Raw genomic sequence first — 13317 nt, 5'->3', positions numbered from 1 at the left:
ACAGCGCCAAGGAGGAAAGACGTCAGCAATGGAATTGGAGAAGCAATTGTTTTTTCCTATCAATAAGGTAATTCAGTGCTGAGAAAGAGTATTCACAAGTGGAAGATGAATAGATTCAAGACAGTCTAATCAGGAATGGATGTCCCAGCAAATTCAACCCAAGGTCAGACTGTGCAATGCTCAGAGAAACAGCAAAAAAAACCCTCAAGAGCTACATCGCAAACTCTACAAACCTCACTTAGCATGTTGAAGTTCACAGTATGATTATAAAAAGACTGAACAAGTATGGGTTATTTACCTCTTTGTTCTAGCACAGCTAGGTTTGTAAAGTTGCATCTGAATAAACCACAAGACCTGCAGAACTACGTCCTTTGAACAGATCAAAGTGGAGACGTTTAGCCTTAAATGTACAGTGCCACGTTTGGTCATAACCAAGCAAAGCTTATGAGCCCATTTACTGCATACCAACTGCCATGCACGGTGGCGGAGTGGTGATGATTTGGACTTGTTTTGCAGCCACAGGACCTGGGCATTGAGTTGGCCATGAACCCCTCTGTATACCAAAGTATTCTAGAGTCAAATGTGAGGCCATCTGTTTAACAGCAAAGGTTCAGCTGAAACTGAGTCATTTAACAAAACAATGATGAGCATAGCAGCGAATCTACAACAGAATAGCTGAAAATGAAAAGAATAACAGTGTTGCAATGGCCCAGTCAAAGTCCAAAGCTCAACCTCATGGAAACACTGTAGTGGGATCTTAAGAGAGCTGTGCATATAAACAAATGCCTACAAATCTCAGTGAAATTAAGCAAGGTTGTAAAGAAGAGTGGGCAAAAACCACTCAACAACAATGTAGAAAACGGATATAGTCATACAGAAAACAATTGCCTCAAGTTATAACTGCTATAGGTGGTTGTACAGGCTACAGTTTTTCACACACTGCTCCTGGATTTTGGCTTAGTTTAAAAAATAAATAAATAATGAAATAGTGTAATATGTCATGTGCCGTTGTTCATCTGAGGTTGTATGTACCTTATTTTAAAACCTGGAAAGGGCTAGATAATTTTTTATTATGTCCTGATATGTAAAACGTTAGAACTAACTGTAACTGATGCTGCCCTGTGCGTATAGGCTAAATATTTAACAGTAAACGTTAACCTGGGCACACAGAGGAAGTATGAGAACAAGGAGCAAGGATGCTCAGCTGCATTAAGCAGTTGTACCTTTTTAAGCATTTCTAGTGAAGGACAGTCGTGCAAGCTTTCCAAGTGTCTGTTGCTGCCATTTCTTACCCCTACTCCTTGCACCAACAGGTGAAGCTCCATGTGGTACCGTTATCTTGATCATGCAGCCTCTCCCATCTCTATACACTGATAGTATTCCACAAAGTACATGGTGTGTCTGGCCGTGCAGTTTGCATTTTTATAGCACTCGAACATTAGGCGACCTGAGTTTAATCTTGTTATACATTTGGGTGGCAGTTAAATGTTAGTATGCTGAGGTCGGTCAGCACAGAGAAGAAAATAGCTGACCACTGGTGGTGTGCTAATATTTGAGTGTAAACGTAGCAAAACATTTATTCTGATTATGTGTGCACCTTCATGCAATCAGTCCCTAACTAAGCCTATCCATCTCTTTCTTAAGTGGGTGATGGCGACCCGTAAAGACAGACGTAGGGATCGAACCCCACTGGAGGAAAGCTATGAAGAGAAGAGTGGCGTCCCCTTTCTTGGAGACACCCTGCCCTGGAACTTGTCCAAACACCAGAGAGTCAAACGCTCCAAATCCGCCACAGCGGAGGTCCTGGATCCAGCTGACAGGGCTGTAATTCGCATTGCAGGTAGGGGGACTAAACAGAGTTATATCTATGCACGTGAAAGAGTGCTTACTTATTTAAAGCAGACATTTAAAACAAACTTAAATCTTGTATTTCAGTTGTTACAGACATATTGACATGGAAAACTGAAAAGGCTAGCTAATGAAGCCTTGTAGTAGTTAAGCTAACCCAATATGAATATGCTAGTGCTAATTTCCTTTGCACTCCACCTGTTTTCCCCATAAGCTTTTATTCTTATACCTGTATGTCATGTGATTTAGAGCAAGTGAAGAGCGACTAGCACTCAGAGCTCCAAAACAGCTATGTGTTGCTTATAGTCTTTCTGACTGTCCATTCTGCTATATGTTGGCACTGAAAAGTTAGCCTGCTGTTAGCTAACAACGCCAAGTTGGATGTCAGAGGTCATTAAAACTGAACTCCACATGAAATATTTTATTTTCAATATGGAGCTATTAAATAATAATGGTCTGGTGTTTCAATTCAGTTTTAAATGCATTAAGAACTCAATACTATGCTGCAGTCGCATTAATAATGTTATTATTACTATTATTTATTTATGTATGTATTTATTTATCCAGGTAAAAGCCTCTTTGAGATTAAAATCTCTTTTCAAGTGAAACCTGGCCAAGAGGTAGGAGAGGCTGTAACACATAACAATATACCAAGAAATCAATACAACTGGCATTCAGTGTAGTGAACACAAATACACAAATCATATGCAACAACAGATCATTATGACTGTGGAACAGATGTGCAGCAATGAATAAAAAATTAGTGATTTTACGGGAGTAATGTGGAGCATGTGACTTCTTCCATGTGTGTACCAGTGGATGTAGTGGATGCCAGGCCGCCTATCCTTTTTAAATGTCAAACCTTAGAACCAGCAAAGAAAGAACATTATTCATCATGTTGACTCTTCTATTTATGAAAAGCAGTACAGAAAGCCTGCGTTAATTATGTCAGAGCCATTGTCCTCTGTGGGAATATTCTTGTTTGCACTCTGGGCAGAGCATGGAAGATGACAAAGTGCAATCTTACCAAGTATATTTGTCTTATTTCTAGTCAAAATTATCTCATTACACTTAAAATAAGACACAATCAGCTACAGGGCAACATTTCAGTAAGCTAAAGGAACTTGTTTCAAGACAGTGAATCTTGAAACTAGAGAAAAACTAGAAAAATTTGCATTTCCTGCGAAAATGCAGTGTGGATGCCTTAACGGCTGAAGATATCTGCTGAAAAAAGCTGAAAAAGTTGAAACAAAAAAAAAAAAAAAAAAAAAAGGATGCCCTGAGCAGGATTCGAACCTGGCCCTCCTGATCAAAGGGCAGCTATTTAGCTCACTGAGCCAAACACTTTCTCACAAAGAAGAGGTGGAGAGATTGACAATTGTGCTAGCAGAATTTGGGCAAAAAAAAAGGGGTGAAAATTCTGCTGAAAAGAGTTCCATCAGCAGAATTCTGCTGAAAAGAGTTTTTTTCTGAAAACAGCAGAAAAAACTGAAAATTTTGCTGAAAAGAGTTGAATGAGCAGAATTCTGCTGAAAAGAGGTTTTTGCTGAAAAAGAGCTGATAAAGTTTGGATTTGTGCTGAAAAGGGGTTAAAAAAAACTGAAAATTTTGCTGAAAAGGGGTGAATAAAATGAAATTTGTGTTGAAAAGAGTTTAAAAAAAGTTTAACTGTTAAGTGAAAGAAATGTTGCCATAAGCTGGATTTGAACCCAGGCCTCCCAGTCTGAGAACGGATGCTTATCTCACTGAGGTAAAGCACAGCTCAGCCCATCATGCAAAATCAGTGACCACATTGATAATGTGTTCCATTCATTTCAATGGTCAAAAGTCATAACACACATCAGCAGAAATAGCAGAATTTTTTAAAGTTTAAACATAGCATTTCTGCTAAAACTTAGTATTTATACTAAATAATATTTTTTTCCTGCCAAATCATAGCATTTGTGCTGGAACACAGAAAGTTCCACCAAATCATACAATTTGTACTAAAACATTATTTATGATTTAGCAGAAACATTGGGACTTGGTAGAAATACTATGATTTACATGAAATACTTTGACTTAGCAGAAGTACTACAATCTAGGAAAAAAGTACTAAAGCATAGCAGAAATTCTATCATTGAGCAGAATTACTAGGATTTAGAAGAAATACTAAGATTTGGCACAAACACTGATGTGGCTCAAGAACCTTTATTGTGCAGTTATACTATGATTTGGAAGAAATACTATACTTTGGCACAAATACTATGATTTGGAAGAAATACTATGTTTTAGCACAAATACTATGATTTGGCTCAAATACTATAACTATCCTCGGTCAGAAGGAGAGGCTGACATCCAGGGATTAGATTACCACAGGTGGAGTTTATTGCGGTCAGATGGATGGTACAGGGAGGTATGGCATACAGTAGGAGGATGTGGAGAGGTGATATGGTGTGGTTTCTATGATTAAGAACAGGGTATGCATTACAACATGCATACAGATTAAAGATTAAGAAAACTGGTAACAAATTCCTCCACTACAAATCAGTCTGATGCCACTTTTTACAGGGTTCCCGTTTACTAAGGCACTACCCAAAAGGCGCCACAAGAGGGCACTCCAACACAAGAGATGACCTATTTACACTGATGCACTTAGTAAACAGCCCCTACTTAGCCACTACATAATACAGTGATATTACAGTATACAAATTCACACGAATACTATGATTTGGCAGAAATACTATGACTGAGTAGTAATACTATAACATAACAGATTTCCTAAAAAAAACTATTAAATTGCAGTAATTCTATGACTTGGCAGAGATACTACGTTTTAGCACAAATACTATAACAACGCAGAAATACTATGACTTAGTAGTAATACTATAACATAACAGTTCAATGTTCTTGCACAAATACCACAATATGGCAGAAATACTATGTTTTAGCACAAATACTGTGATTTGGTATAAATACTATGATTTGGCACACATACTATATTCCGCAGATACACTATAACATAACAGATATGCTACAACTTAGTAGTAATACTATAACATAACAGAATTATTATTTGGGCACAAATACCACGATTTGGCAAAAATACTATGATTGGGTACAAATACTATGATTTGGCAATAATACTGCATTTTAACACAACTACTGAGATTTAATTGAAATACTATGATTTAGAAGAAATACTATTACTCCATACAAATACGATACTTTGGGACAAATACTATGTTTAGGTTCTAATACTATGATGTTCAACAAATACTATGATTTGGCACAAGTACTATGATTTAGTACAAATACTATGATTTGGCAGAAATACTATGCCTTAGTAGTAATACTATGACATAAAAGATATACTATGGTTTTGCAGACATACTATGATTTTGCACAAATACCATGATTTGGCACAAATGCTATGATTTAGCAGAAATACTATGATTGGGTACAAATACTATGATTTGGCAATAATACTGCGTTTTAACAACAACTACTGAGATTTGATTGAAATACTATGATTTAGAAGAAATACTATGACTCCATACAAATACGATGCTTTGGCACAAATACTGTGATTTGGCAGAAATACTATGACTTAGTAGTAATACTATAACATAACAGATTTCCTAAAAAAAACTATGAAATTGCAGTAATTCTATGACTTGGCAGAGATACTACGTTTTAGTACAAATACTATAACAATGCAGAAATACTATGACTTAGTAGTAATACTATAACATAACAGTTCAATGTTCTTGCACAAATACCACAATATGGCAGAAATACTATGTTTTACCACAAATACTGTGATTTGGTATAAATACTGCGATTTGGCACACATACTATGATTTGGCAGAAATACTATGCCTTAGTAGTAATACTATAACATAAGAGATATACTATGGTTTTGCAGACATACTATGTTTTTGCACAAATACCATGATTTGGCACAAATGCTATGATTTAGCAGAAATACTATGATTGGGTATAAATACTATGATTGGGCAGAAGTACCATGTTTCAGTACAAATACTATGATTTGGCAGGAATACTCTGGTTTAGCAGAAATACTCTGATTTAGCAGAAGTACTATCTTTTGGTAGAAATTCCTGCTAAAAGGTACTATTTCTGCGTTTTAGCAGAAATACTGTAATTTGGCATAAATACTATAATTTGGGATAAATACTATGATTTGGCACATATAATATATTCAGCACATATATTATAAAATAACAGAAATATTTGGCCCCAAAACCATGATTTTGCACAAATACCATGATTTTGCAAAAATACTATGAATTGGCAGAAATACTATGATTTAGCAGAAATACTATGATTTGGCAAAAGTACTTAGATGTAGTAGAAGTACTTTGCTTTAGCAGAATAACTATGATTGAGGAGTAATACCTAAACATAGGAGAAATATTGATACACAGACACACATACACAGAGAGTAAAGGGAACAGGAGCTGTGGAGAGTCTGGGCTTGGTATATGTAGGTCAGTTAAATTAGCTGCACCTGCTGTAGTCAGCCCTTACACACACAGACACAGAGAGAGGTGTGAGTTTTCTTCAGTGTATTTCTGACATTCAGGATTCCCCTCGAACAAATGGCCATAATTTCCTAACCGTAGGGGCTAGAACGGTCATTCAGACATCGTTTTGTTCAGAAGAGATGGGGGAATCTTCAGGTCTTCATAATTCAGAGATAAAACATAAATTCTTAAAGATATATGACTTGTAATACACTGTAACTGAGTAGAGGCGAAGCAAAAACTGCCTTGACTTGCGCTCAAACAACCTTTGGTAACTCTAAATCTATATGGAGCATCAAAATCATTCTTTCACCGTAAGAAACAGCAGGCTTTGGTGAACAGTCATGGAAATTTTCAGGGCTCTGTGGAAATCCATCAAAAAGATATGACGAGAGAAAAAAGTGGTTCATTTCCAGAGATTGAAATCTGATGAAATCTGAGCGAGGGACAAATTTCCTACCCTCAAACAAGTCCAACTCATTTCAGAACGGTAATAGGTGAGAAAGAAATTCTTGAATTGTGAGCGTCAGGAGTGTCTGAACATATACGGGGACAAGCCTCATGTCTTAACTTTGCTTCGTTAAGGAGATATGACAATTTGAAAATGCCTCTCATTAGAGAAATCCAGCGGTGATTTTGAACAAACTCTCCATTGAGTTTATATGGAGAGTTTTCTGACTTTGTGTTACTCTGAGGAGATTTGCAAAATATCTATGAGTCCCACAACAATGATAGTGACATTTTCTGAAAGCCAGCAAAAATACCTACGTTTTGGTGTATAATTTGTGGGGCTTGAGTGGAAATTGAGCGAGTAGCAAGAAGTTGTTTGGACATGAAGAGAAAATTCAAACAGTTTCACTGTCCCCTCTGAGTTAATTGCATAGCAACCATAGCAACGCATGTATTTTCTGAAAAATCACAATTTTGCAACTGAAAACTCAAAGAGGGATAAGATTAAAACGGTAGAAGATCTGAAAAAGCTGAATCATACAGGAATAGCCAAATCATTTGAGAACATTTTAAAGTTTGAATGAAGTTTCTAGGTGAAAGTATGAGGCAGTAGTTAAGTTTCAAAGACAAGAAAGTTTTAGCAGAATTGTGGAAGTTTCCCATTCATTTCAATGGGACAAATTAAAGGAAAAAAGTGTAATATTTTAAAAAGTATAATAGTAATAAACACCAAAAGTCATAGCCGGCATTAGCAGAAAGAGCAGAACAGTTTAGAGTTTGAACGGTGAAAATAGCACAAAAATTGTGGAAGTAGATCCACGGCAAAAAGTGTACGGAAACACCCGGAATAATAATAAAGAAGAAAGAGAAACAGGATCTCAATAGTGTGGATGCCTATTAAGGCATCCACACAACTAGAGATTTTTCACTTGTTCCACTGGCAGATTTTTTCACTTATTTTAAGCTAAAATATCTTGTATTAAGTGAAAAAATCTGCCAGTGGAACAAGTGAAAAATCTCTAGTTTTTCTCTAGTTTCAAGATTCACTGTCTTGAAACAAGTTCCTTTAGCTTACTGAAATGTTGCCCTGTAGCTGATTGTGTCTTATTTTAAGTGTAATGAGATAATTTTGACTAGAAATAAGACAAATATACTTGGTAAGATTTTGAGTTTTTGCATAACGAATTAATGTTAGTAAATGTACACATGGCAACGAGAAATAACTGTACTTTATAAAATGTCAGTGAAAAACAGGCACATACAAGCGCCTTCCTTGAGCTTCAGTCATTGCTATATGGGCAGGATGTAACACTCCTCTTGTTTCACTCCTACTATGCATTCCCTGCCCTTCTGAAAAAAGGGCAGGGAATGCTCATCCTCAATCACCAAAGCAGACAGCACAACAAGGATAAAACCCGGTTTAATGTAGCACAGAATATACTAATTTTCAGTGTGCCAGCTTAGCACAAGTCTTTGATTGAACACAATACGTCTGTGATCGAGTTTTGGAAAATTGTGCTCCTGTCTAGGAGGAAGTTTGTATAACTCAGGATGTGCATGCAGGTCTACAAAAGGCCTACATCCACATCCTGTACGTCTCTTTTTCCAGCAATCAGAAGGCCATGTCAGGCAATATCAGCACCCGTGGGTGAGGCTGAGCTTTTGTAGTAAGCTCTGATGAATGACGAGGTTCTGCTACAGATTTCCTGACTGTATGCAGATGTACAGGCCTGTCCTAGAAGGGGGATTAGAATAGACTATGCACAGTTCTTGTTGGAAGATGAGCACTCTTCACTGATCAGGTCCAATAGAATGATTATATAGCCATATGGAAAAGAGAGTTTTCAAAGGATTCTGCCCTCACATTTGACTCCAGAAGACATGATACTCAGATACTGATCAATACTAAAAATTGCTATTGGGTTAGGTACTCATTTGCAGTAGTATTGATACAAACAGTGCCATATTCACCTTCTCCAGCTGACAGACAACTTCTCATGGCACCGCTGGAAACATGCGTGCACACAGCCCCCCCCAGTCACTAGCAGCTGAACACATTAATTAGTAGCATAAAAAACTTAGCAAAGCATTTTAAAGACTGACAACACGGTCTTTGTGATGAATTTTGATGTCACTAATACTCACATTTACTTTAAAGTGTTAAACCGGTAATAAACATGTGTCCAGCGGATGCATTAACATTAGCCATTTACTATTAGCAGTTACTCACACTGGCCATATGCTAACTTATTATATAATGTAAGGCTAATACTATAATGTTAATGTGGGAGCTAAGAAGCAAACATTATCAACATTATCTTCTAAATAGGAAGCGTTCATTTAACAGGAAGCACATTTTTTGTGTTTAAGAGAAACATAATACTTTTTAAAGTCCCAGGTTGGACCTAATAAAGGTCTACCAGTTGCTACACAGAAACAGTGGTCGCCTTCTGTACCTTATGGAAAGCAAAAAATATGGTGCCAAGTCACCAGAAGCAGAAGAAATAAATACATTTGGATGGCGTTTAGATGGTTGATCTAATCTTTATTAAAAATATTTGTGCATTTATGTATCTTAATTTTGTGATTTTTCTGTCATTCTGTCATTTCCAAACTATAATATAGAAAATGGTATTAAATGTTTTCTTGTTCTTGTAATTAAAAATTAATGACTATTGTGAAAAATTTAAAATCTCATTAGCCTTTATAATTAATTGTATTATTTTAAGCAGATCAAGTTTGTTTTTGCTAACTGAACTGCACATGAATTGTGTGTGTGTGTGTGTGTTTTGCTGTTGGCTTTTAGAGCCCTAGCTGTATTTAAACGGCAAACATCCCTGCAGAGTACTCTTCAATAATTTATTCTGGAGTGGCTATGATCTGATGCTTAGACGATGCTAGGCTCAGACTCCATCTCTCTTCCACTCACATCCTCTTGCTATCTCTTTCTCATGCACACACGCATTACAGTTTAATATAGCGATTTTCTTTGGAAATGATCAGTGCATGTGAACACAAGCATAAAGATCTATTCTAATTTCGAGCTCCTACGTTACAGGAAAATCATCCACATTTTGTTTTTGAGTCATGAGTCATCCACATCCCATTTCCTTCAGTTTATTGGTACATACTGTTACTGTACATTACACCATTAATTTGTGGAAGCTACTGTTATGTTGTGTATGCACTGTATGTTGTTGTGATGTAAAGTTTTCAAAAATATTTGGATGAGAACGTACAGCTGGAGATTTGCCACATGCTGCTTTTGCCTGCTAGCTACTTAAATTAGCAAGGTTCATCTGAAATTCACTATGATGTTAAAATGTTTACTAATTTTGGTTGGCCAAAATGTTTTCTACCAGAAAGACTGAATAGCCAGCCAATAATTTGAGGTCTTTAATACAATTGAGCACTGGGACCTGTAATGTTCTGTCTCAAACTTATGAATAACGTGTTCATACTCTGCTTCGTGAGCCACCATTATCTTTATTGCCGCTCGTACAGTTCAACATAGAACACACCCACTTTCGTGAAAACAAACACTCCCCGTTGCCACTACGGTGGACCACAAGGGACAGTAAGCACGGAGTGCAAACATTATAAGCAATACAACATCTCCCTTTTTTTTTTTTTTTAAATGTCCGCCAGTGACACAGCTGGTATACATTTCAAAATAGAACATCCTGAACATGAGGATAAGGAACAGTTTTTCAACACTGCCATGTGTAAAATTACTGGGGCATAAAACTAACACCAACAATACAATGCGGGATATGCACTCATTAGTACATGGACATTTGACATGTTTCCATTTTTTTTTTTTTTTTTTTTTTTTTTTTAGGGCAGCGATCCGCCTACACCCTTTACAATCACAGGTCAAGAATAACCCTCGGTTTGACCACTCGTCCTGATCTGGTGGTCAGTGCAGGGCTAGTGTCCATGGTTGGCGTTTTAGTGTCTCTAGATGGCGACAGGGGCTCTGCTTGTTGCTGAGCTGCACCATCTGGCTGGGTGACCAGATCGGATGCTGGTGCTGAAGGTGCCGGTGACGCCTTGGCGCCTCTCAGGTGCCGTCGGTTACGCCGTATAGTCTGTCCCTCGCCAGTGCGGATCACGAAAGAGCGGGCAGTTTCTGCAGGTCGGATGATGACAGCCGGTTTCCAGGCTCCGGACTCGTGCTGAAAGCGAATGTGGTCCCCCTGCTGCAGCTTCGGTAGTGGTGTGGCGCTGCGATTGTAGTAACGCCTCTGATGCTCTTGTCTTTCCATCCGTGTTTTTTGCACAACCGTCGGGCTTATGATGCGAGGTACCAGGTGGCATCCGGTAATGGGAAGCACTGAGCGTAGACGTCGACTCATGAGGAGCTGCGCGGGTGACCTGAAGCCATCGACTGGCGTGTTCCTTTGCTCCAATAGGGACAGGTAGGGATCTACTCCCTGAGCATGAGCTTTATCCAGAACTGATTTGGCCGTTTTGACTGTTCTTTCGGCGAGGCCGTTGCTTTGCGGGTACAAAGGGCTTGAGGTCGTGTGGACAAAGTCCCATGTGACTGCAAAATCCTTGAACTCTCGAGAGCTGTACTGTGGGCCGTTATCTGAGATAAGCTTCTCTGGTATACCATGTCTGGCGAATATGGCCTTGAGCTTTTTGATGACGGACCCTGCAGTGGTAGAGAATAGCCTTTCGACCTCAAAGTAGCGGCTGTAATAGTCCACAACTACCAAGTAGTCCCGTCCACGCCATGTGAAGAGATCTGAGGCCACTGCCTGCCATGGTCTCTCAGGGATCTGGTGTGGGATGAGAGGTTCTTTGGAATTCGCCGCGCGCCTCTCCTGACATATGGAACAGTTTTCCACCGTGGCAGCTATGTCCTTGCCCATGCCTGGCCAGAAGAGGGCGTCCCTTGCTCTCTGCTTACTCCTCTCAATCCCCATGTGCCCAGTGTGGATTCTCTCCAGCATGTTGTTCCTTAGGGCTATTGGCACTATAATTTTGTCACCTTTGAAGATGATGCCATGGAAGTGTGAAATTTCATCTCTGAAATTCCAGAAGTCCAAAAGGGTTTTGGGGCATTTTTTTCTGTCCTCAGGCCAGCCATCCTGCACAATTTGCTTCAGCAGGGTGAGCTGCGGGTCGCATCCTGTTGCAGCCTGTATCTCTGAGAGTTTTTTGTCACTTACTGGGAGGCTGTTTATCACTGAGTGGATCTGGTCCTCCATGCCTTCACTCAGCGTGCTGTCTTGGTCGGGCAATGGTTTCCTGGACAGTGTGTCGGCCACAGGTATGTCTTTTCCGGGCCGGTGCACAATCTCTATGTCGTATCTCTGCAGCTGTAACAGCATGCGCTGCAGACGAGCCGGGGCTACAGAGATTGGTTTCTTCAGTATGTGCTCCAATGGCTTGTGGTCCGACTCGACGATGACTCTCCTGCCGTATATGTAGGTGTGGAAACGCTTGCATCCAAACAGCACTGCAAAGAGCTCTTTTTTTCGATCTGTGCATAGTTGACTTCTGTTGGGGTCAGTGTCTTTGAAGCATATGCTATTGGGTGTCCGTCCTGCATCAACACAGCTCCCAAACCATACTTCGATGCATCTACCTGTAGCTGTAGCTCCTTGGTTGTGTCGTAGTATGCCAGTATGGGGCCTGGTTCTCTGGTTATGAGATCTTTCATTTGCTGGAAGACTCTGTCGTGGGTCTGATCCCAGATGAACTCTGAGTCTTGTTTGAGCAGCTGACGCAGCGGTGCGTTCACCTCTGATAGTCGTGGTGCGAATCTGGACAGGTAGTTCGCCATTCCAAGGATTGTCTCAAGCTCATTCTTATTCTCAGGAGGTGGCATGTCCTTTATGGCCTGCAGTTTCTTTGGGTCTGGCTGGATGCCCTCCCGGGTGAGTTTGTGTCCAAAGTAACTCACTTCTGTGGCGCCTATGACACATTTCTCTGGATTGAGACGTACTCCTCGCTCCCGTGTGCGCTCAAGCATGGCACGGAGGTTCTCGTCGTGTTCCTCCTTTGTCCTGCCAAACACGAGGATGTCATCCACGATGGCTGCCACTCCATTGAGCCCTTCATACGTCTCATCGATTTTCCTTTGGAAAATGTCCTGTGCTGATATTATCCCAAAAGGAAGGCGCAGAAAACGGTACCTGCCAAAGGTCGTGTTGAAGGTGGTGAGAAGCGATGACTTGGTGGTTAGTTGGATGGCCCAATAGCCTGAGCGAGCATCCATGACACTGAAGTACTGTGCTCCTGCCAGCTTTGGTGTGATGTCATCCAATGTTGGAAGCGGGTAATGAGGTCTTTTGATGGCTTTGTTTAACTCGCGAGGATCGAGGCATACTCTGAGCTTCCCAGTACGCTTCTCTGCGACCACCAGTCCGTTTACCCATTCTGTGGGTTCTTTTACTTTGATGATTATGCCGTTTTTCTCCATGTCATCCAACTCCCGTTTCAGTCGTTCCCGCAGTGTGAAAGGGATCCTCCGGGG

The 13317-nt window shown here is 39.7% G+C and overlaps 1 protein-coding gene across 2 annotated transcripts in view; it reads left to right on the top strand.

The window, feature by feature from the left end:
• Positions 1–1644: 1644 nt before the first annotated feature.
• Positions 1645–13317, top strand: part of plecb (plectin b) — a 131621-nt gene continuing 119948 nt past the window's right edge. For both annotated transcript variants that reach the window (XM_076889848.1, XM_012923456.5), the window contains exon 1: positions 1645–1840. In XM_076889848.1, the coding sequence (XP_076745963.1) occupies positions 1651–1840 (190 nt within the window). In that variant the 5' untranslated portion in view covers positions 1645–1650. The remainder of the gene's footprint in view (positions 1841–13317) is intronic.

Source organism: Maylandia zebra, linkage group LG11 (assembly GCF_041146795.1).
Source record: "Maylandia zebra isolate NMK-2024a linkage group LG11, Mzebra_GT3a, whole genome shotgun sequence".
NCBI lineage: Eukaryota > Metazoa > Chordata > Actinopteri > Cichliformes > Cichlidae > Maylandia > Maylandia zebra.
Note: the sequence above shows the minus strand (reverse complement) of the source record. Positions and strands in the feature narration are given on the sequence as shown.